The sequence below is a fragment of the Salvelinus sp. IW2-2015 genome, unplaced genomic scaffold (genome assembly GCF_002910315.2).
Source record: "Salvelinus sp. IW2-2015 unplaced genomic scaffold, ASM291031v2 Un_scaffold2378, whole genome shotgun sequence".
In the NCBI taxonomy this organism is placed as follows: Eukaryota; Metazoa; Chordata; class Actinopteri; order Salmoniformes; family Salmonidae; genus Salvelinus; species Salvelinus sp. IW2-2015.
The window spans coordinates 59,251-84,275 of NW_019943702.1; the positions used below are offsets into that span (position 1 = coordinate 59,251).

A 25,025-nucleotide genomic window follows, 5' to 3' on the forward strand; every position below is an offset into this window, starting at 1 on the left:
GCCCCATCATTACTGTGATGCAGTGAGGATTCCAGCCCCAGTCATTACTGTGTGAGTAGTGGAGGGATTCAGCCCAGTCATTACTGTGGAAGTAGTGCAGGATTCAGCCGCTCAGTCATTACTGTGATGCAGTGAGGGATTCCAGCCCCAGTCATTACTGTGATGCAGTGAGGGATTCCAGCCCCAGTCATTACTGTGATGCAGCTCTGAGGCTTTGATAGCTCTCTGTGTTGCAATACAGTGGAGCCATCAGACAGACAAGACTGGACATAATGCAGGCTTACGCCAGGCAGACACAGTGGGGGGAAACTAGCAGCGGAGTTGTGTGCTCCACACTTCACCAAGCCCACTATCCACCTAAACCTTCTCAGACCGCTCTATTGTTGACAGTGCCACTCCTCCAGACAGCCTGGATTTACCTTAGAAAGGTAGAGGCTTAGAGGAATGGAAGATTCAGTTCCAAAAGCACTTCAACCCCAGAGAAGAGTTCACTCAGTCACCGCTGCTTTTATTTATTGAATACTTGGCATTTCTGTTCGGGCACCTCTGGAGGAGGAGAGTTAGACAGAGTCCTGAGTGAAGGGGATAAGTGGGTTGCCTCATCCTCTGAGTGAGAACGTGCTGCCATGCCAACCCTCACTTCTCCCCTCCTCTTTTCCCTCGTTCCCGCTGTTAAAAAACGAGAGGAAAATTATCTGAAATGATTTGTCGGTGCAGGAGGCTTTGATCCGACAGAGCGCCTCCTCCTCCCTCACTGGTCTCTCTCTCTCTCTCTCTCTCTCTCTCTCTCTCTCTCTCTCTCTCTCTTTCTTTCTTTCAGGTAACTTGGGTTCCCAGCTGGTGGAGTATAAAGAAGAGATGTACATCACCTCTGACTGTGGGAAGACCTGGAGGCAGGTAAGTCTCAGTCTCTCTCTATCCCCCTCTTTTCTCCACTCTTCTGAAAAGCAGAGATGGGATAATTAACTGTGGAAGAGGAGGGCATTCAAATGTGTTTGTCTGCTAAAAAAACGTTCAGCCTACAGTGTTCAACTTTTTCGAGACGTTTTATGCTCTTCTTCTGTGTGGCCTATTCATGTACTGTAATCCTTTTAATTTCTTGCAGTCATCAACTAACTTTCCACTTCCTGTCTCTTTCATAATTTCCTGCAATTCTCCTTCCTGTTTTCAGGTGTTTGAGGAGGAGCATCACATCCTGTACCTGGACCATGGAGGGGTCATCGTTGCCATCAAAGACACCTCCATCCCTCTCAAAATACTCAAGTAGGCACCTCTAACCATCAACAAAATACTCAAGTAGGCTCCTCTAACCATCAACAAAATACTCAAGTAGGCACCTCTAACCATCAACAAAATACTCAAGTAAGCACCTCTAACCATCAACAAAATACTCAAGTAGGCTCCTCTGTCAACAAAACACTTAAGTAGACTCCTCTAACCATCAACAAAATACGAGAGAGAGAGAGAGAGAGAGAGAGAGAGAGACCTCTTCAAACCCAGAAATTCCTAAATTCACAGCCTCAAACGAGACATTTTTCTCCCCTTCTCAGAAGTGCACATACATGTATGTAGATCACAGAGATTCACTTTCGTTTAGGGGCCCCTTGGAAAGAAAAAGAACCCAACTCAAGGATGCCCCGTGCCAATATTCTGACTTCCCTTCACACACACTTGTTAGCTAATTCCTGGCTCTGGATCACTCTAACACAAATAGCAGCGGGTTGCTTTGGGTTGCTCATGTATTATCCCACCGCTGCCACGTTGCTTTTAATAATGTAAAAACGTAACATTCTCAGAGGTGAGATGCCAAAATAAAACATGTAGGCTTATACATAATAATGTGTACATTCAGAAGTAAATTTGTACATATTCTAATGCAGTCATGTTGTGCTTATTCAGGGTACGTATGAAATAGGGATTACATGCAGATTGGTGTTAGAGAAATCTGTGGTGTACATTCATTCATCACAAATACACACTTGTGTGTTATTAAAAGATTAGATTGCAGCAAAGGACTTCCACTGTGTCCTCACGGTAAGTTCATCTTTGAACATGTTCTTCGAGTGTTATGGAGGAAGAAAGAACGAGGGAATGAGAAAGAGAGAGAGAGAGAGAGAGATATGAGACAGACAACAACAAACCATTCCCTCTGGCTGATTCTCTCTGTATACAGTATTGGAATGTCTGTCTCTCTCATACTCTGTGCATATTATCTAATCTGTCTCTCTAGTGTGTTTCTCTAGTTATTCTCAAGGCTTGTAAGCACATGATTAATTGCATAGCCTACAGACATGGGTCTGCTTCTCAATCCCACGTTGATTCCTTTCCAATACACAACCATACTTATGTAACCCTGTTGATTCCGGGAGCCATAACCACAGGAGGTTAATTCGAGCTAGCGGTTAGCTTTGTGTACTTTATCCTCTAATTTGAAAGTCCTTGCGTTGGTAAACATTAGCGTGTGCGTCTGGTGGCGTGTTTGAAGACAAACCCACGCCGAAACAGCCTGGTGACCAGTTCCAGGTCATGGTTCAGTCGTGGAGATAATCTGACCTCTCACGGCATGTATGACCGCATACAACCTTCTAGACAGGAACTCATTATGAAGGGTCTTTTGAGCCTCTTTCCAAGATGGCCGTTCTATTAAAGCCTATAGAACTGTAAGTCATGTACGACCGCATAGAACCTAGCAGGGCACCCTACCAATATGGAGACTCACTTTTTCCAAGATTCTTAGAAAGAACTTAAGGTCAGTAGACATCTAGTTATGTAGTTAAATCTATAGTTGTGATAGTTATCGATGCATAGTTTTTTTGTGTGATGGCATTACATCCTGCTAGTCAGGAACCCTACTAATATAGAGATGAATTTCTACCTCATCCAAGATGGCCGCTTGTTGAAAAGAGCCTCTAAACTTCCATATAGTGGATGTGATTGTGTTGATGTTTTTTCTCCCCAGGTTCAGTATTGATGAGGGACGCACCTGGACCATCCACACCTTCACAAGCACCTCAGTGTTCGTGGACGGACTTTTGAGCGAGCCGGGAGATGAGACGTTGGTCATGACGTGAGTGTGCCCTGGAATCTTCCATAATCGTCTATGGAGCTATATACAGTCGTTTGGAAAGGGAATTATGAGATTTGCAGTCTGAGAATAGGCCCCATTTCAAGGACACCTCTTCTCCAAAGCTCTGCCATTGGTTTATTGCAACTCTCTCAACTAGTAACAAAGTAATTGATTGGTTTCTTAACACTATCACCTTAACATTGCGGTGTCTGATTGGCTTGAGCCTATTCTTCAGATGAAATGGCCAGGCGATGATTCACCCAGGAGACATTGAGAATTGATCCGGCAGTCTCAGTGACACCTCCTGCTGCTCAGCTCACACTCCTAGCCTGCTCTCCCTGCCTAAGTCCTGGCTCCTCTGCTGCTGCTCAGCTCACACTCCTAGCCTGCTCTCCCTGCCTAAGTCCTGGCTCCTCTGCGTGCAAATAAGCGGCTTAGTGAAGGAATAAGGATCAGCTGCCTCTCCAGGACTCATATTTTGCACCAGCAGGGTTTTCTCATCTCCAAAATTCACTCTCCATTAGGTGGAGTGGAGCGCCCAATTTTCAGTTTTTTATGACACGGTCGTTTCCTCCATGATTTTCTTGAGGGGTTGATTAGCCCAGTGAGGAAGATGATGGTGCATGTGGAGAGAACGCTTCTTCTTTCACTCTTTCTCTGTTTTCTTCTGTTTTTAAAAATGTTCTGTTGCCCTCTTTTCACTCTCTCGCTCTCTCTCTCTCACTCTCTCTCTCTCTCTCTTACTGTCTCTACCTTCATCTATTTTTCCATCTCTCCCCCTCTCTCCCCTAATCGAATAATCTCTTGTGAATTGGCTGGAGTGAGAGTAGAGGCACAAAAACTCAGAATTTTGGCCCCAGTGGGGAGATGAGACCTGGGTTTCATTTGAGCAAGATGGTGTGAGGGGGGGTGTAACAAAGGTGGTGGTGGAGGGAGGGGGGTGTAACAGAGATGGTGGTGGTGGAGGGAGGGGGTGTAACAGAGGTGGTGGTGGTGGAGGGGGGTTGTAACAGAGGTGGTGGTGTTGGAGGGGGTGTACAGAGATGGTGGTGGTGGAGGCGGTGTAACAGAGATGGTGGTGGTGGCAGAGCGGGGTTGTTAACAGAGGTGGTGGGGGTGGAGGGGGGTGTAACAGAGGTGGGTTGGGGGTGGAGGGGGTGTAACAGAGGTGGAGGGGGCGGTGTAACAGAGTTGGATGGTGGTGGCTAGGGGGGTGTAACAGAGGTGGTGGGGGTGGAGGGGGGTGTAACGAGGTGGTGGGGGGGAGGGGGGTGTACAGATGGTTGGTGTTGAGAAGTGGGGGTTGTGTAACAGAGGTGTGGGGGTGGAGGGGGGGTTGTAACAGAGGTGGTGGTTGGTGGGAGGGGGGTGTAACAGAGGTTGGTGTGGGGATGGAGGGGGTGGTTAACCAGAGGTGGGTGCGTGGGAGGGGTCGTGTAACAGAGGTGGTTGGTGTGGAGGGGGTGTAACAGAGGTGGTGGTGGTGGAGGGTGTAACAGAGGTGTTGGTGGAGGGGTGTAACAGAGATGGTGGTGGTGTGAGGGGGTGGTAACGAGCGTGGTGGGGGTGGAGGGGGTGTAACAGAGGTGGTGGGCGGGGTGGAGGGGGCGTGTAACAGAGGTGGTGGGGGTGGAGGGGGGTGTAACAGAGGTGGTGGGGTGGTGGTGGGGGGGGTGTTAACAGAGGTGGCTGGGAGTGGAGGGGTGGTAACAGAAGGTTGGTGGGGGTGGAGGGAGTTGAAACAGAGGTGGTGGGGGTGGAGGCTGGGGGTGTAGAGAGAGGACCACAATCCTTGAATAACAGAACAACAATTTGTCTCTACGTAGCGGATGACCCCACACACATACCACACACATACACACACACATACTCTAACAACATCATTATCGACACACATTACACACACACACTGCGCCATCTGCTTCCGCGGTGCGGCATGTCGTAGTCCTAATGTTGGTGACAGTAACCGGAAAGTTACTGGTTTTGAATACTCGCGAGTAGACTAGGTGAGAAATTCTGGTCAATGTGCCCTTGAGCCAAGTCAATTAACCCTATTGCTCCTGGAAAGTCGCTCTGGATAAAAGCTGTAAATGTACAAATGTATATTTTACCATGTACGGACAACTGACGTTTGATTTTTGTGACGTAGTGGTGGAAACTCGTTGTGAGCCAGACATCAGCACAGGGACTTTAGCCAGGCAAGGACCAAGGGAGAAGGAAGGGAAGACGGAGAGAAGTTCCTCTTCACATACACTGAATGAAAGAGCTCTTGGGAGGGTAATAAAACTGTGACTTGTCACATGCTAGATAGAGAAGAGAGAGATAGAGAAGAAGAAGATGGAAGTGAGAGGGGGGATACACAAACAGCAATCTTATTGTGTGGCTGACATCCACCATTCCACAATAGGAAAGTAATTTGCTGCCTATCAGAGATGGATGTTAATCCTAATTGAGAATGGGTTAAATCCATTGTTAGAGAATGGGTATCCTGTTAGTAATGGGGTTAAAATAATCATCTGTTAAAGAATGGCGGTTAAATCCTGTTTAGAAATGCGATTAAATCCTATTAGAATGTGGTTTAAATCGTATTAGATAGGTTAAATCCTGTTAGAATGGGTTAAATCCTATTAGAATGGGTTAAATCCTGTTAGAATGGACTAAATCCTATTAGAATGGGTTACATCCTATTAGAATGGGTTTTATTTTTTATTTTTTTATTTCACCTTTATTTAACCAGGTAGGCTAGTTGAGAACAAGTTCTCATTTGCAACTGCGATCTGGACAAGATAAAGCAAAGCAGTGCGACAGAAACAACAACACAGAGTTACACATGGAATAAACAAGCGTACAGTCAATAACACAAGATTTTTTTAAAGTAAATCTATATACAGTGTGTGCAAATGGCATGAGGAGGTAAGGCAATAAATAGGCCATAGTAGCAAATTAATTACAATTTAGCAGATTAACACAGGAGTGATAGATGAGCAGATGATGATGAGCAGATGATGGTGTGTAAGTAGTGATACTGGTGTGCAAAAGAGCAAAGTAAATAAAAACAATATGGGGATGAGGTAAGTAGACTGGGTGGGCTATTTACAGATGGACTATGTACAGCGATCGGTTAGCTGCTCAGATAGCTGATGTTTAAAGTTAGTGAGGGAAATGTAAGTCTCCAGCTTCAGCGATTTTTGCAATTTGTTCCAGTCACTGGCAGCAGAGAACTGGAAGGAAAGGCAGCCAAAGGAGGTGTTGGCTTTGGGGATGACCAGTGAGATATACCTGCTGGAGCGCGTGCTACGGGTGGGTGTTGTTATCGTGACCAGTGAACTGAGATAAGGCGGAGGATTACCTAGCATAGACTTATAGATGACCTGGAGCCAGTGGGTCTGGTGACGAATATGTAGCGAGGGCCTGTAGAGCATACAGGTTGCAGTGGTGGGTGGTATAAGGCGCTTTGGTAACAAAACGGATGGTACTTTGATAGACTACATCCAATTTGCTGAGTAGAGTATTGGAAGCTATTTTGTAGATGACATCGCCGAAGTCGAGGATCGGTCGGATAGTCAGTTTTACTAGGGTAAATTTGGCGGCGTGAGCGAAGGAGGCTTTGTTGCGAAATAGAAAGCCGATTCTAGATTTGATTTTGGATTGGAGATGTTTGATATGAGTCTGGAAGGGGAGTTTACAGTCTAACCAGACACCTAGGTTACATTCCATTGTCGCATACATAACACAACTGATGCCATGTTTTCACATCAATTTGTTCCTTAAAGAACATGCTCTCACAGACTTGGAATTGGTCAATTTTTATTGCATAAGTACATTTTTGTATGTCCTCCTTTTTATTCAATGGTATATCGCCACCTAGTGGAGATACATTGTACAACTCAATTTGATCGTCTTTCATTCGATGCTTTTATGAATGCCTTTGAGTTTATAAAAACACATTAACGCCAAGCCAATCTTATGTGCAGAGCAGTCAATGGCTTTTGAAGGCCCTCATCATTTACAGGGGCATCTGGTGTGTTTAATATGCAAAGTATGGACTATAGAAAGATGTCGTTTCCAGGAGCCCTTAAGTGGATCCCTACTCATTAGTGCTGATGAAAAGAGTGTGGCTGGAGTGCTGTCATGTGACACCGCTACCTTCAGACTGCCTTGTTCCCAACAGAGGGGATTGGCTGAGACCGTGGACAGTGGATATGGTACAGGAGTCACGTCTCGAGTCTCTATGAAAAAAAATCTACAGTTTTCTAAGACAGTAGACAGTAAACAGACATCAAAGTGATGATAATATTAGATCTGTATTTCTCCTGTGCGTCTCTCCCTCCAGGGTGTTCGGTCACATCAGCTATCGGTCAGACTGGGAGCTGGTCAAGGTGGACTTCAGACAGTCATTCCCCAGACAGTGTACCGAGGGAGACTACGACTCCTGGAAACTCACAGATCTGCAGGGTACTCACACCCAACACACACACACACAACACCACACACACACACACACACACACACACACACACACACACACACACACACACACACAACCACACTACACACACACACATGCCACACACACACACACACACACACACACACACACCCCACACACACCACACACCACATTACACACACACACACACACACACACACACACACACACACACACACACACAAAACACCCCACACCACACACAACACACACACCACACACACACCACACACCATACACACACACACACCCACACACACACACATACCACACCACACCACCACACACACCACCACATACCCACACACACAACACACCCTCACACACACAACACCCTCACACACACACCACACACAACACCACCACACACACACACACACACACACAAACAAACACACACCACACACACACACACCACACCACACACAACACACACACAACACCCTCACACACACCCACACACCACACACATACACACACACACACACACACACACCACACACACACCACCACACACACACACACAACACACCCTCACCCCACACCAAAACACACACACACACACACCACTCCTGTGTCTTTGTTAAATGTTGTGTGTATCCTGCACCTTTACATTAGCAAATGATACTTTGGCCTCCTCAGGGAGTCTCATGGTCAGGAGAGGTTTCAGAGAGAGGACACTGCGTTTCTGTATCCAAGGGAGGGAGCTACACCTCCGCCCTGACTACAAGCCCTGCAGTGCTCAGAAAGACTTCAACTGGTGAGACACCACACCAACCCACGTCTATGGCAAGACTATACTGAGTATAGACTATGATAAGAATATGATTGGCTACACACATCAGGGCGTGCCTAGGCATGTTTTTTAATTAGCGCTTCTGTTAGAGCATGAGTGAAATCAATAGAGCATTTCCCAATGAGATCAATCTTTCATATTCCAACTCTGTTCCACACTGAGAATCAAACACGTAATTCACCATATAACAATCAATCGCTTCGTAGTAGACTAGATAATTGATATTACTGTGGCGTGTGTGATGTTGGTGTCTATCGATCATTGATATTATGTTGTGTCTATCGATCATTAGCTCATTTGACCTTTGCCCTTTCTCTGCACACTGGAATGGAATTTACCCTTTATCTACTGTTCTAGGAACCAGTTTACCATTATCTGACTGTTCTAGAACCAGTTTACCCGTATCTACTTCTCTAGGACCAGCTTACCCTTATATACTGTTCTAAACCAGTTTTACCCCTTATCTACTGTTCTAGAACCAGTTTACCCATCTACTGTTCTAGAACCAGGCTTACCCGTATCTACTGTTCTGACAGTTTACCTTATCTACTGTTCAGACCAGCTACTTATCTACTGTTCTAGAACAGTTTACCTTATCTAGTTCTAGAACCAGTTTACCCTTACTACTGTTCTAAAATTCTTTATCTAAGTTCTTCTACTGTTAACCAGCTCCTTATACTGTCTTAGAACCAGTTTACCTTATCTACTGTTCTTAAACAGTTACCCACACGTCATAGAATTACCCTTATCTACTGTTCTAGAACACAGTTTACCCTTATCTACGTTCTAGAACCAGCTTACCCCTTATCTTACTCGTTCTAGAACCAGTTACCCCTTATTACTGTTCTAGAACCAGAGAAACACTAAACTAGCTTCTAGCAGTGTCTGGACGGGACGTTCCCTCTTCCTCTGGTGTTTCAGTGACTATGGTCTGACGTGCCCAGAGCCTCAAAACAGAGGGAGATAGATGCTTCGCTGGTTCGGGCACGACCCAGACTCACCACCTGACGCGCTGTCACCAGGGACACAACTTTGAGTCCAGTACTGGGTGAGGATAGTAGCATGCATGCAAGACGCACACACACACACACGCGCACACACACACACAAACACACCACACCACACACACACACAATACACAGTCTGTGCAGCTAACCTTGTGGGGACATACAATTCAGTCGCATTCAAATCCTTTTTCCCTAACCCCTAACCCCTAAACCTAACCTAACATGTACCTTTACCCTAACACCTGCTCCTAACCCCTAACCTAAACCTAACATGTACCTTTACCCTAACCCTAGCTCCTAACCCCTAAACCTAACTAACATGTACCTTTACCTAACCCTAGCTCCTAACCCCTAACCCTAAACCTAACATGTACCTTTACCCTAACCCTAGCTCCTAACCCTAACCCTAAACCTAACATGTACCTTTACCCTAACCCTAACCCTAGCTCCTAACTCTAACCCTAAAAGTAACCCTAGCTCCTAACCCTAATTCTAACCCTAACACTAACCACTAAGCCTAAGCCTAAACCTAACCTAACCCTAACCCTAACCCTAAACCTAACCACTAAGCCTAAACCTAACCACTAAGCCTAAACCTAACCCTAACCCTAAACCTAACCCTAACCCTAAACCTACCACTAAGCCTAAACCTAAACCTAACCCTAACCCTAAACCTAACCACTAAGCCTAAACCTAAACCTAACCCTAACCCTAACCCTAACCCTAAACCTAACCACTAAGCCTTAACCTAACCACTAAGCCTAAACCTAACCCTAACCCTAAACCTAACATATACACATTGCTCTCACCACTCTCCCTCTCCCTATCTTATCTCAATAAAGGAAAACCCATAATGATTGTTTTAGTACACCCGTCTCTACCCTACCTATACTACACCACAAGTCTCCCTGTTTGTTGACGTTGGTACGGCTGTGTTGCAGGTACAGGAAGGTTGTGTCCAACTTGTGTGAGGGGGGAGTGAACAAGCAGCAGAGCGCCAAGCAGCACACCTGTCCTCTGCTGCCGCCCAGAGGCCTCCAGCTAGGCATCAAAGGACAGATGCTGGCTGTGGCGCCTGGTGATGACATCACCTTCATCGTCCACCAGGAGCAGGTACTGTTTACTTAAGTCAGAATTTAGAGCAAATCCTGGCGGTGGGGTAGTTGTGTGTGGCTGTGTGTAGTAAATGTGTGTGTTTTTGTGACTTTGTCTGTGTGATTGTAACAATAGCCAGTTAAGAGATTTCCCCTGTTTTCCGAATGCACGTTTATGATGACTCACACGTGACTCCTTATAACTGCAACTAGATGAAATAGAGCATTAGTTTATCCCAGTTCTCAGTTCAGTGACGTTCTCTTCCTGTACCTCCTCCCTCACCCAGGGTGACACCAGCAGCACCAAGTACCAGGTGGATCTGGGGGACGGGATGAGGGCCATCTACCAGAACCTGACGGTGACAGATGAACCCATACAGCACCGCTACAAACAGCAGGGAGTCTACCGTGTCACCGTCAAGGCCGAGAACGTTGCCGGACACGACCAGGCCACCATATATATCCAGGTCACAGCCCCTCTACAGGAAGTTCACCTAGAAGTAGTTCCCATCGCCGGGATTAACCAGGAAGTCAACCTGACAGCTGTGGTGCTTCCCTTTGAGGCCAACCTGACTGTCTTCTACTGGTGGATAGGAGACAACCTACAGGTAATGTTTACTGACAAACACCTCACACACACACAACCTACAGGTAATGTATACTACACACACCACACACCACACACACACACACACACACCAACACACACACCACACACACACACACACACACACACACACCACACACACACACACACACACACACACACACACACACACATCCTACAGGTAATGTATTACTAACACACACCTCACACAGACAATGATGAAAGCTAAATGGAAGCTAAACCTCAAGGGTTGATCTGAGCCGTAGGCCAGATTCTCTTTGTGAATGGTGCTAAGGCTAAGCTTAGCACTGGTGAACGAATCAATGTATTTCAATGGGTCCCATTCAGCCCAAGATGTCCCTGGGGAACAGTCTGATAACGAGGTTCCCTGAGGAAGGAGAGGTGTCTGTCACCGTCCAGGCCTCTAACGGACGCTCCATGGTGCAGGACACCAAGAACGTTCACGTCTACGGTAAGAGAGAGGGAACATTACAGTGCTAATTATTATTGATATATACCAGAATTTTTGTATCTTTCAAGGATTTTATGTAATCTATCACAAGACATCTAGTGGCCCTTTAGAGGACTTCAGATTTTTGCAGGTGTCTGTAATTATCTCTGGCCCTCTGTGTGGCCTTATCACATGTAAAATATGTCAAATAAATAATTACAATTTCAAATAAAAAATTTAATGACAAAGCTGTAAAACCTTATCCTAAATATAAATTAGGGAATACCATTGGTGTTTAATATGAGTGTTCAGCATGACATATCCTTTATTTATATTTTATACACTTGTTTTTATTTTACTATGTCAATATGTCTTTGTTGTCAATGTTTTGCCATCAAACTGGTGGCCGTTGTGAAAAAAGCTGGACGAGTTGCAGAGTTAATTGTTGATGAGACGCTATTTTCATTAATTAGCCTATTTTCTCTAATAGAAACTCATGGACAATGTGGACACAGATATAAATGAATACATTTTTTTACAAGTTATTCAAGTATAAATTACCAAAGTTACGATAGATTGCCATAGATTTTCTGTTAACTACCAAAATTGCTGATGATTCCAGTAACTTTGTTAAACTACCAGTAGCTTTGCAAACCCAGCTGTACATCAACTATTTATGGTGTTATTATATGAATTACATTATGTTAGTATATGCATTGGTTGAAACTCAATGTTAAATTCAATATGCCACAAAAAATCTATGAAAATTCACAAACCAACTTGAATTGAGGTACACAACACACTCCCCGCCCCTCGTCATGACCCGTCTGGCCGTTACCGAGAACCACTATACTGTATTTTTGACAGGATCGTTAGCATTAGGGTCGTCAGACTATTTTTTTCTCCCAAACCTAGCTCAAATTCTAGACGTCGAATTAAAACTAGGTACAGAGTCCGTAAGGTGACCATTAGACTTAGATCCATTTGGACTGAATATGTTTTTGTAGGTGCAACAGATGTTTATACACTTTATAAAAAGGTTAAGGTTAGGCTTAAGATTAGCAGTGTGGTAAGGTTAGGAAGGAGGTTAGGGTTAGGCTTAAGGTTAGCAGTGTGGTAAGGTTAGGAAGGAGGTTAGGGTTAGGCTTAAGGTTAGCAGTGTGGTAAGGTTAGGAAGAGATTAGGGTTAGGGTTAAGGTAGCAGTGGTGGTAAGGTTGGAAGGAAGGTTAGGTTAGGGTTAAGGTTAGCAGTGTGGTAAGGTTAGGAAGGAGGTTAGGGTTAGGCTTAGGTTAGCAGTGTGTAAGGTTAGGAAGGAGGTTAGGGTTAGGGTTAAGGTTAGCAGTGTGGTAAGGTTAGGAAGGTGGTTAGGGTTAGGCTTAGGCTTAAGGTTAGCAGTGTGTTAAGGTTAGGAAGGAGGTTAGGGTTAGGGTTAAGGTTAGCAGTGTGGTAAGGTTAGGAAGGAGGTTAGGGTTAAGGTTAAGGTTAGCAGTGTGGTAAGGTTAGGAAGGAGGTTAGGGTTAGGTTTAAAATCAGATTTTAACAAGATAAACGGTACACTGCATGAAAAAAGTATGTGGACACCTGCTCGTCGAACATCTCATTCCAAAATCATGGGCATTAATATGTAGTTGGTCCCCCCTCTGCGGCTATAACAGCCTCCACTCTTCTGGGAAGGCTTTCCAATAGATGTTGTAACATTGCTGCGGGGACTTGCTTCCATTCAGCCACAAGCATTAGTGAGGTTGGGCACTGATGTTGGCCAATTAGGCCGGGCTCCAATTCATCCCAAAGGTGTTCGATGGGGTTGAGGTCAGGGCTCTGTACAGGCCAGTCAAGTTCTTCCACAGCGATATTGACAAAGCATTTCTGTATGGACCTCGCTTTGTGCACTGGGGCGTTGTCATGCTGAAACAGGAAAGGGCCTTCCCCAAATTGTTGCCACAAAGTTGGAAGCACAGAAGTGTCTAGAATGTCATTGTATGTTGTAGCGTTAAAATTTCCCTTCACTGGAACTAAGGGGCCTAGCCCCAACCATGACAAACAGCCTCAGACCATTATTCCTCCTCCACCAAACTTTCCATTTGGCGCTATGCATTCGGGCAGGTAGCGTCCTCCTGGCATCTGCTAAGCCCAGATTTGTCCATCGGACTGCCAGATGGTGAAGCGTGATTCATCACTCCAGAGAAGGCATTTCCACTGCTCCAGAGTCCAATGGCGGCGTGCTTCACTCCAGCCAACGCTTGGCGTTGCGCGTGGTGATCTTAGTCTTGTGTGCGGCCGCTCGGCCATGGAAACCCATTTCATGAAGCTCCTGATGAACAGCTCTTGTGCTGAAGTTGCTTCCAGAGGCAGTTTGGAACTCGGTAGTGAGAGTTGCAACCGAGGACAGACTATTTTTACGCGCTGCGCGCTTCAGCACTCGGGAGTCTCGTTCTGTGAGCTGTTGTTGCTCCTAGCTGCTCCTAGCTGCTCCTAGCTGCTCCTAGCTGCTCCTAGCTGCTCCTAGCTGCTCCTAGCTGCTCCTAGCTGCTCCTAGCTGCTCCTAGCTGCTCCTAGCTGCTCCTAGCTGCTCCTAGCTGCTCCTAGCTGCTCCTAGCTGCTCCTAGCTGCTCCTAGCTGCTCCTAGCTCTAGCAGGGCAGACATTTGACAGACTGACTTGTTGGAAAGGTGGCATCCTATGACGGTGCACGGGTATACTTATTTAAAATTATTAGGTGGCTCATAAAAAGCATTGTTGAGTGGCAATGGACAGGGTGTGATTGCAGCCTACAAATCACCCTCCAATTGTGTGACACTTTTGAAATTCTGCATTTCCCCTGATTGTCTATGGGTCAAAAGAAAAAGGGAAATAAAAGTATTTTCAGAGTTTTTGAGGAGCGAAGGACACTGTCTACCGTTGTCCTAGCTAGGCTGTTTGATATCCTAAGCAACCTGCATACACATTGTGGGACGCACGATAGACCAACATACTGTAGCTACTGTAGTAGGTCAAAGCTGTGAACAGGGAAACCTCGGTAGAGCATCGGTGGAGTAGGCATTGTGGTGCTCACGTGAATTTCCTTTATTTTTCGTCTTCAGACCTACTTATTGTTTTGTTTCTAATAGCTCTAGTTCCTGGGTTCTCCATGATGTCATGTGCTGCTGTGTCACTGGGTAACGATGTCCATAGAGGAGTTTGATTTATTCATGAGAGAATGCTAACTGAGCAGAAATGTACTTATTATCTTACCCCCAAGAGAACTGATGATACAGAATAAACATACTGCAGAAGCAGGTGTTGTAGGAGAATGAGAAACTGTTGACTTATTCTCAAGCCTCCAAACAGTAGAAATGTCATTGTGTCATTAATATGGAGGCTTCCATTATTGTTCATCTGAATGCTGTAACCCAAAATGGTTGCCTTTAGTGTTGACTTCCTGTGTGTTCTATTTGATCCCAGACCGTTTCCAGGTAATCCCCCTGGCCTTCAGCAGTAACCTGGACCGCCTCAACCCAAACATTCCAGAGTGGAGGGAGGACGTGGGTCAGGTGGTCACCAAGATATTGGCAAAGGTGGGTCTACTGTACTCACCTCATACATGACCTGATGCTGTAACGTAACACGACCACTCTATTCTTCAGGATACATCATGAAAGTATCTGCATTGGCCTCAATATGTTAAATGATTCTATTTGATAGAGATTATAATAATGAAATGGGAGAAAAAAACATTTGGAGATGGAGGAGGGTCTACCTGAACTTGTTAGTTTGAACATGAACCAGGTCGTAACAGGGGACACAAGTCCCATAAGGGGTAGTTTTTGACTATGACCTTTGACCCCCAGATCACAGGTATCCCCCAGGAGTCCCTGGTAACCATGGTGAAGCGGGGCCTGCCCACCACAGCTGACCTGTACGTTCTCCCACCAGAGAGCCAGCGTGCTAAGAGGAGCGTGTTTGTGGATAAGGTACACTAGTACACACGCACACTACCTAACTAAGTGACACACAAAGCTACCGGTAATTTACTAAAGTTGCCAGAATCTTCAGTAATTTTGGTAATTAACTGAACATCTATGGCAATCTATCGTAACTTAGTTCATTTATACATGAATAACTCTGTAAAAAATTATTCATATCAGGATTGGGGTCAATTTCATTTAAATTCCAGTCAATTGAAAAGTAAAACCAAACTCCAATTCAAATTCCATTTTTTCCTCATTGAAAAGAATTGGAATTGGAATTTTAGTGTACTTCCTGAATTGACTGGAATTGAAATGGAATCGACCCCAATCCTGATTCATAAATAGTATTCACTTTTTATATCTGTGTCCATATTGTCCCTGAGTTTCTAGTAGATAAACCACATGGTTCAAGAGAAAATAGCCTAATTAATAATGAATTTTTATTTTATTTTCAATTACCTCTGCAACTCGTTCAACTGTTGACCTTTTTTCACAACTGCCACAGTTGACAGCAAATACATATTGGTATAGTAAAATAAATGTCACTCTCTGCAATGATTTACCTCTGTGTATGTTTGTGTTTGTATGGTTGTGTTTTACATTTCTTCCACAGCGTATCCCTGCCATCAAGCAGGCCTTCAGCGACAACAACGTTAGCTTCATCGTACGAGGAGGTCTACAGGTGTTGGTGACCCTAGCTGACCCTAACGCAGGTAACCAAAGCATCCTGTATTACCGTTCCAATTCCTGTTAATCATGCCATTGTGATGTTGTAAATATGATTTCATAATAGATAATTTCTCCATTTCATTATTTGGTTTCATGTTGACTATGAATGGATCATTTAGTTTTTATCAATCTGTTTCAAAGGACTAGTAGCTAATGAGTCGTCCACGAGAGCGACGGAGATCGATTAGTCACCCCACACAACCTTTTTTCTCACTTTTACTTCCTGCTTTCTCCAAAGGAGCCTACATTTCCTCCAATCTGATTGGTTGTGGGTTCCTGTTACCTGCTCTCTGCTTTCAGTGTTATTTCCCTAAGTTTTTACCTACTAAATTGCTAAAATGTTAGATATTGTTTCACAATATCTGCAGAGGTAAACAATATGTTTCAATGATGTCTAATCTATTCCGTTTCCTTTTGAACTTGATCTTTTGTTGGACAGTTTGGTTCCGGATCTCTTCTCCTGACCGTGTGGTGTGTGTTGTCTGTTGAATACTGTGTTGTGTTTCTTGAAGCGGAGTGGAATGGAGTGTTAGCATTCAGTTGGGGTTTATTGTGACATGGCAGCTATAATATTGTTTGTGTCTCAGGGGCCCACATCCACAGGAGGTGTGTGTGTGTGTGTGTGTGTTACCTACCCTGTGTTCATTTCCCATCTGATGTGCGTTGTCTATGCTTGTGTGTGTGTGTGTCATTTCATAATGGTGCCTTTTTCAAATCAAATCAAATTGTATTTGTTACATGCGCCGAATACAACCTTACAGTGAAATGCTTACTTACAAACCCATAACCAACAATAACGTTTTAAAATACCTAAAAAAGTAAGAAATAAAAGTAACAAATAATTTAAGAGCAGCAGTAAAATAACAATAGCGAGGGTATATACAGGGGGTACCGGAGTCAATGTGCACCGGTTAGTTGAGGTAATTGAGGAAATATGTTCATGTAGGTAGAATTATTAAAGTGACTATTCATAAATAATAACAGAGAGTAGCAGCAGCATAAAAGAGGGGGGGGGGGCAATGCAAATAGTCTGGGTAGCCATTTGATTAGATGTTCAGGAGTCTTATGGCTTGGGGGTAGAAGCTGTTAAGAAGCCTCTTGGACCTAGACTTGTCACTCCGGTACCGCTTGCTGTGCGGTATTAGAGAGAACAGTCTATGACGAGGGTGGCTGGAGTCTACGAGGATGGCTGGAGTCTACGAGGGTGGCTGGAGTCTTCGACCATTTTCAGGGTCGCCTGGTATAGGGGTCCTTAGTGTGTGTGTGTGTGTGTGTGTGTGTGTTTGTGTGTGTGTGTTTGTTTGTGTGTGTGTGTTCCTGTTTGTGTGTGTGTGTTCCTGTTTGTGTGTGTGTGTGTTCCTGTTTGTGTGTGTCATATCATAATGTGTGTGTGTTGTCTTTCTCCCCTGCAGGTTCTCAGGGTGGAGTGGCAGGACCAGGTGTCTGGGCTCTGGTTGTCATCTTCCTCATCAGCGTCATCGCTACTGGATCCTTCATCCTCTACAAGTTCAAGAGGTGGGTCTTATAGACTTAGCCTGCATGGCTGCCAGTTTGTTGCTGCGCTCTTGCCAACTACTTATGGAATTCTCATGCAAAACAGGATTTCACTCGACAATGACAAGCACAAACAGATCTGGGACCAGGCTATTTTAGACTTACATATCTGAGATATGCACTGGGCACTAGACTGGCCAGTCCTCCTCTGAAGCGTTGCATGACTACAGATGAAAACATAACCATGACTACAGATGAAAACATAACCATGACTACAGATGAAAACATAACCATGACTACAGATGAAAATATAACCATGACTACAGATGAAAACATAACTGCATGTATCAAGATACAGTAGGTGAATACATAACTGTATATATATATATAGGTATAGAATACCTAAATGCATGTACTTGATTAATCTAGATTATACATGAATATGTTGTGCATGATTTGTCTTTTGTTCACCAGTTACACCAATAGCACATACTTTGCATCCGATGCACAAAGTCCACAATTTGTCACTCATTAACATGAACTACAACTCCATCCAAACCTCTTATCAAAACTACAAATCCCACAGTCCTTGGCTTAGGACTGAGGATGCCTATCCTCCGCTGTTTTTCAGAAAGCTGCCCGGCCGGAACGTGTACGCCCAGATGCACAACGAGAAGGAGCAGGAGATGACCAGCCCTGTCAATCACAGTGAGGACACGCAGCACATCATCCAGGGGGAGGAGTTTATCGACGACGACCTGGACTCGCAGACTCTAGGTAACGCAGAAGGTAGCCCCGCCTTCTGTTCCCTGATCAGGATTAGGACTAACCCCCACTACTACTAACAGAACAGCCTGCTACCACTCACGAGCCCAGGCAGTTAACAGAACAGCCTGCTCCCACTCACGAGCCCAGGCAGTTAACAGAACAGCCTGCTACCACTCACGAGCCCAGGCAGTTAACAGAAACAGCCTGCTACCACTCACGAGCCCAGGCAGTTTAACAGAACAGTCTGCCACCACTCACGAGCCCAGGCAGTTAACAGAACAGCCTGCTACCATTCACGAGCCCAGGCAGTTAACAGAACAGTTAACAATGCAAGGTATTCCCTATTTGCTGTTGTATTATTCATAAAAGCTACTAAACTCATAATGATATTGTGAATTAAAGGTAAAACATTTTAAGCATTCTAATACCTATATCAATGGGAAATATTAATTAAAATCAGAGCTATGGTTTGGTTAAAAGGTAACCAACCAGTCATCCAGTCAAAGAGAAAAGAACAATCAAGGACATGCTTTAATGTTGCAAGATAAAGAAGCAGGTGGTATTTTCTCTTTTAAAACCAACCGACCCTCAACTCTGGTCACACTACCTCCTCTCTCTCCTTGTTTCTAGGTAACCACTCGGGCGTGGTGCTGAGCATCAACTCCAGAGAGCTGCACAGCTACCTGACCAGCTGATGGCTGAACACGGACACGCTAACCAGCTAGCCATGCTAACGAGCATAGGGAACTCTACTCTGCCTTCCTCCTCTGTCTCTCTGTCTGACCAACCAATCCACCGCTCCCCGTACAGAGGAAGAGAGAAAGCACCACAGTACTACAGTCTAGCATTAGTCCCTCTCTCTCTCCTCTCTGATTCCTCTCCCCCTCTCCACGGCCCCTTGCTCCCTCGTTTCCGTCTCTCGCTCAGAGGGACACTTATCCTCCGTTCTGCTCGTCCCTCTATCCCGTCCTCCACTGTGTTACTGTAACATCGGGGGTGTGGGCCAACTCTGCTTTTTACCCAGTGTCCTTTGCACCCAGTGTCCTTTGCACCAGTGTCCTTTGCACCAGTGTCCTTTGCACCCAGTGTCCTTGTGTCCTTGTACCCAGTGTCATGACTGCTCTGTGTGTTCTCATTGGCTAAACCCCTCAGAGACTGATAGGACGCCACCCAGTGAGAAAAGAGATTTCCGGTGACATCACAGAGAACACCCCGCCTACTGGCCTGCTATTTAAAACGCTCGGGACTGTAAGACTCGTCTTTCACTGACTCTCACCAGGTAGTTTCCAGATACGCTATACAGTCCATTTGGAAAGTATTCAGACTCCTTGACTTTTTCACAATGTTGTTACGTTACAGCCTTATTCTAAAATGTATTGAATAGTTTTTTCCCCTCATCAATCTACACACAATATCCCATAATGACATCACAATATCCCATAATGACATCACAATACCCCATAATGACAAAGCAAAAACAGGTTGTAATTTTTTTTGCATTTTGCAACAGATATTCAGACCCTTTACTCAGTACTTTGTTGAAGCACCTTTGGCAGCGATTACAACCTCAAGTCTTCTTTGGTATGACGGTACAAGCTTGGCACAGCTGTATTTGAGGAGTTTCTCCCATTCTTCTCTGCAGATCCTCTCAAGCTCTGTCAGGTGGTATGGGGAGCGTCGCTGCACAGCTATTTTCAGGTCTCTCCTGAGATGTTTGATCGGGTTCAAATCTGAGCTCTGGCTGGGCCACTCAAAGACATTCAGAAAATTGTCCAGAAGCCACTCCTGCATTGTCTTGGCTGGGTGCTTAGGGTCATTTTCCTGTTGGAAGGTGAACCTTCGCCCCAGTCTGAGATCCTGAGTGCTCTGGAGCAGGTTTTCATCAAGGATCTCTCTGTACTTTGCTCCGTTGATTTTTCCTTCAATCCTGACCTGACTCCACGTCCCCACAGCACGATGCTGCCACCACCATGCGTCACTTTAAAGATGGTACCAGGTTTCCTCCAGATGTGACACTTGGCATTCAGGCCAAAGAGTTCAATCTTGGATTCATCAAACTAGAGAATCTTGTTTCTCATGGTCTGAGAGTCCTTTAGGTGCCTTATACTGAGGAGTGGCTTTACCATAAAGGCCTGATTAGTGGAGTCCTGCAGAGATGGTTGTCCTTCTGGAAGGTTCTCCCATCTCCACAGATGAACTCGGAAGCACTGTCAAAGTGACCATCAGGTTCTTGGTCACCTCCCTGACCAAGGACCTTCTCCCCCGATTGCTCAGTTTGGCCGGGCGGCCAGCTCTAGGAAGAGTTTTGGTGGTTCCAAACTTCTTTCATTTAAGAATGAGGCCACTGTGTTCTTGGAGACCTTCAATGTTTTGGTACCCCACCCCAGATCTGTGCCTCGACACAATCATGTCTCGGAGCTCTACGGACAATTCCTTCGACCTCATGGCATTGTTTTTGCTCTGACATGCACTGTCAACTGTGAGACCTTATATAGACAGGTGTGTGCCTTTCCAAATCATGTCCAATCAATTGAATTTACCACAGGTGGACTACAATAAAGTTGTAGAAACATCTCAAGGATGATCAATGTAAACAGGATGCACCTGAGCTCAATTTTGAGTCTCATAGCAAAGAGTCTGAATACTTATGTAAATAAGGTATTTTTGTTTTTTTATTTGAATACATTTGCAAACATTTCTAAAATACTGTTTTCGTTTTGTCTTTATGGGGTATTGTGTGTAGATTGACGAGGGGAAAAATGCATTTAATCAATTTTAGAATAAGGCTGTAAGGTAACAAAATGTGGAAAAAGTCAAGGGGTCTGAATACTTTCCAAATGCACTGTATATACAAAAGTATGTGGACACCCCATCAAATTAGTAGATTTGGTTATTTCAGCCACACCCGTTGCTGACAGGTGTATAAAATCGAGCACACAGCCATACAATCTCCATAGACAAACATTGGCAGTAGAATTGCATTACTGAAGACCTCAGTGACTTTCAATGTTGGATGCCACCTTTCCAACAAGTCAGTTTGTCAAATTTCTGCCCTGCTAGAGCTTCCATGGTCAACTGTAAATTATTTTACTGTGAAGTGGAAATGTCTAGGAGCAACAACGGCTCAGCCATGAAGTGGTAGACCACACAACCTCACAGAACGGGACCGCCTAGTGCATTTCCGTGCTTCAAACTTTGTGGCAACAGTTTGGGGAAGGCCCTTTCCTGTTTCAGCATGACAATGTCCCCGTGTACAAAGTGAAGTCTATACAGAAATGGTTTGTCGAGATCGGTATGGAAGAACTTGACTGGCCTGCAAAGAGGCCTGACCTCAACCCTATCGAACACCTTTGGGATGAATTGGAACGCCAACTGCGAGCCAGGCCTAATCGCGCAACATCAGTGCCCGACCTCATTAACTCTCTTGTGGCTGAATGGAAGCAAGTCCCCGCAGCAATGTTCCAACATCTAGTGGAAAGCCTTCCCAGAAGAGTGGAGGCTGTTATAGCAGCAAAGGGGGGACCAACTCCATATTAATGCCCATGTTTTTGAATGAGATCTTCGATGAGCATATGTCCACATACTTTTGGTAACGTAGTGTATCCTAGTTCACTAGTAGTAGGAGGATAGTGGGGTGCGTACACAGTATCAGCAAAACAGAACCACGCAATGACCAGGCCATAGCCGTGAGAAGTACAGTTTGGTAAAATAATTCTCACACACATTCTAGATGGGCATAGTTTAGCAGTGGAGAAAAGAGAGGTGGAGTTGTTAACACCTCCATTACTACCAAATGAAGAGAAGTAATGTTTTTAGGAGAAGCAATTTATAATTGGCTCTTTCTCTCTCTCTCTCTCTCTCTCTCTCACACTTCAAATGCAATAATACTCTTATTCGGGAACGAATGAGATTGAGCGCCCACTTTAAATCTGCAGGGAAGTTATATGAAGGATAGGACGTGGAGCGGGAGCAGTCTGAACTGAGACACGGTTGCCTTTGTGAGAAGAACGCAACTACCCATTTAGGCACTAGGGGGTGGTGTTGCTCTGTTAATAAATCCCAGATACAGGTACTTGAGTTGCGCTAAAATGAAGCATGTGGGAAGATCCTCTTTCATTCACCATTGTTTACATGCAATCCTTGTTAATATGTTTCCTTTCATCATACAACAATGCATAAGAATGGTCTTTAATAATTCATATTTTAATAATTTTTTTAAAGATGAAGTATTTGTATCATTTTTTAAAAATGTTTATGGTACTTGATGAGCAGGTGAGGTTAAAAGAGTGACACTTAGAATGGTGTGTGGTTATGTGATATTTCAGCACATTTCCAGCATGTCACCTCCCCCGGTTAGAAAGCCATTGTTTGCCCCACGGTGCCTAAAAAGAAGTGGACTCCTCTGCTCATTTAACATGAACTACAACTCCAGCCAAACCTCTCATCAAAATGACAAAATCCCACATTTCCTGTGCATTTCCTCTGTTTATTTACTAATAACAGTTTGACCCCGACCCCAAGATAGCCCCCTAGGTCAGAGTTCAACGTGAGTTCATTTCCCCAGAGACAAAGTCGTCGTCATGGAGATGGCGTGGCTGTCATTATTGAGCCTATGTTAGGCAGAGTTAGTGGTGGTATTTCTCCCCATATAATTTGTCTTGTGTACATAGATTTGTATATATGAACAACCTCTCACTGTATATAGTCCTTCACGTGAGTGTGAGTATTTTACACTGATACCAAAACATACCCAGTTGTTTTTTGGAGGTCTCCTCCACTGTTTCCTCTCATAACAGTACAGTGAGAGTTTCTCAATACCATAGCTTGCTTCTCATGTATCAGTTAGCGTTATTTCAGTGTATAGCTAAGTATCATAGACTTTTAGATAGGCTACTTTCTGTTGCATCCATTGTTTAACTGGATCTCTCATTATCAAATCTACAACATTGGTAAGTGGCTTTCCTTCCCTTCTCAAAATATCCCAAGATGTTTAATTTGCACTAAGGACGTAGTCATGAAGAGTACAGTCTAGAGTGAAGTGGACCATCTTCACACATTGGGCCATACAGACTTGCTAGGGATGTCTTGAATGAGACACCAGTCTACAGACCAGTGCTCAGAGTCAATCTCTAGCTTTCCATTGAGTCAGTTACATTCCTGATGGTAGGCCTGATACATCCAGACACACACTGGCCTGCCTGTTCTTCATGTTCTTTTGTACATATATATGCTTATATTTGGCTTGTTCTTAGTTTTCTAGCGATGTCTCGTCTGTTATTATGTCCACCCCTTGTTGAAGGGGGGKGGGGGGGGGGGGGGTCAAGAGAATCCAATATATTTGTGAAGGAGATTCACTGTTGATGACTAAGACCATGTGAAGTTGACCTCACAGTTTTATTCATGTTATTTTGGTTTGTTTGAATTTTGGTAAATAAATGAAAAATGCTATGAAGTCCTCAACAGAAAGCGTAGTGCACTTAACCTGCATTCTGGAATAAATCACTCCCCCTAAATATACATGTTGGTTGTCATCATTGTATCTGCTCAATAAATATTTCACTTTCTTCAATGGCTTGATGATTAGTTGACTAGTGGAATCAGGTGTGCTAGATCTGGAAGAGACCAAGTACATGGAATGGCTGGGGGGGAGGTTGGATAAATGCTTTTTTATACCTACCCAACTCACAGTAGATATGTACTTAGTAATGGCACGCATGAGACTTTAACTAACAATCCTCCTGTTCCCAATACCTCGCTCCTTCCAACTGAGTGATTGGTATTTTCAAATCAAACTGAATGGTTTTCATCAAGTGAATGACTAACATGTCATCACCAATTAGCAGATTTGATTGGCTAAGAACTAAATCGGTTCGAGCCACATCTCTTGTACTTTAATGAACGTTTGCAGAACTCTCGATGTCAAACATACAAAGAGAAGCATTTTAGGTGTGAAGGAGTTGGTGGCTTTGGTGTAAGGATCTCAGCCCTGAAGCACAGAGTGTAGGGTCATATCCAGGCAAGGCACTTGAGTGTGGTAGGTTTTTGTATGTTTCCTCAATTGTCGATGTCAAATATACAATGCATTTGGAAAGTATTCAGACCACTTCCATTTTTCAACATTTTGTTGCGTTACAGCCTCGAAAATTGATTAAATAAATGTTTTTCCTCATCAATCTACACACAATACCACATAACGACAAAGCGAAAACAGGTATTTATACATTTTTGCAAAAAAACAAAAAAACAAAGCAGAAATACCAAATTTACATAAATATTCAGAGCCTTTGCTATGAGACTCGAAATTGAGCTCAAGTGCATCCTGTTTCCATTGATTATCCTTGAGATGTTTCTACAACTTTATTGGAGTCCACCTGTGGTAAATTCAATTGATTGGACATGATTTGGAAAGCACACACCTGTCTATATAAGGTCCCACAGTTGACAGTGCATGTCAGAGCAAAAAAAAGGTCGAAGGAATTGTCCGTAGAGCTCCGAGACAGGATTGTGTCGAGGCACAGATCTGGGGAAGGGTACCAAAAATTGTCTGCAGCATTGAAGGTCCCCAAGAACACAGTG

The 25,025-nt window shown here is 44.4% G+C and overlaps 1 protein-coding gene across 1 annotated transcript in view; it reads left to right on the forward strand.

The window, feature by feature from the left end:
• LOC112073811 (VPS10 domain-containing receptor SorCS2-like) overlaps positions 1-23,966 on the forward strand; it is a 66,166-nt gene extending 42,200 nt beyond the window's left edge. Inside the window, exons 9-23 of the mRNA XM_070440289.1 lie at positions 821-897; positions 1,172-1,263; positions 2,960-3,067; positions 7,401-7,522; positions 8,175-8,316; positions 9,290-9,400; positions 10,301-10,472; positions 10,741-11,061; positions 11,409-11,532; positions 14,953-15,065; positions 15,339-15,461; positions 16,072-16,171; positions 17,600-17,702; positions 18,268-18,470; positions 19,080-23,966. Of these exons, the coding sequence (XP_070296390.1) occupies positions 821-897; positions 1,172-1,263; positions 2,960-3,067; positions 7,401-7,522; positions 8,175-8,316; positions 9,290-9,400; positions 10,301-10,472; positions 10,741-11,061; positions 11,409-11,532; positions 14,953-15,065; positions 15,339-15,461; positions 16,072-16,171; positions 17,600-17,702; positions 18,268-18,470; positions 19,080-19,144 (1,976 nt within the window). The 3' untranslated portion in view covers positions 19,145-23,966. The remainder of the gene's footprint in view (positions 1-820; positions 898-1,171; positions 1,264-2,959; positions 3,068-7,400; positions 7,523-8,174; positions 8,317-9,289; positions 9,401-10,300; positions 10,473-10,740; positions 11,062-11,408; positions 11,533-14,952; positions 15,066-15,338; positions 15,462-16,071; positions 16,172-17,599; positions 17,703-18,267; positions 18,471-19,079) is intronic.
• Positions 23,967-25,025: the final 1,059 nt, after the last annotated feature.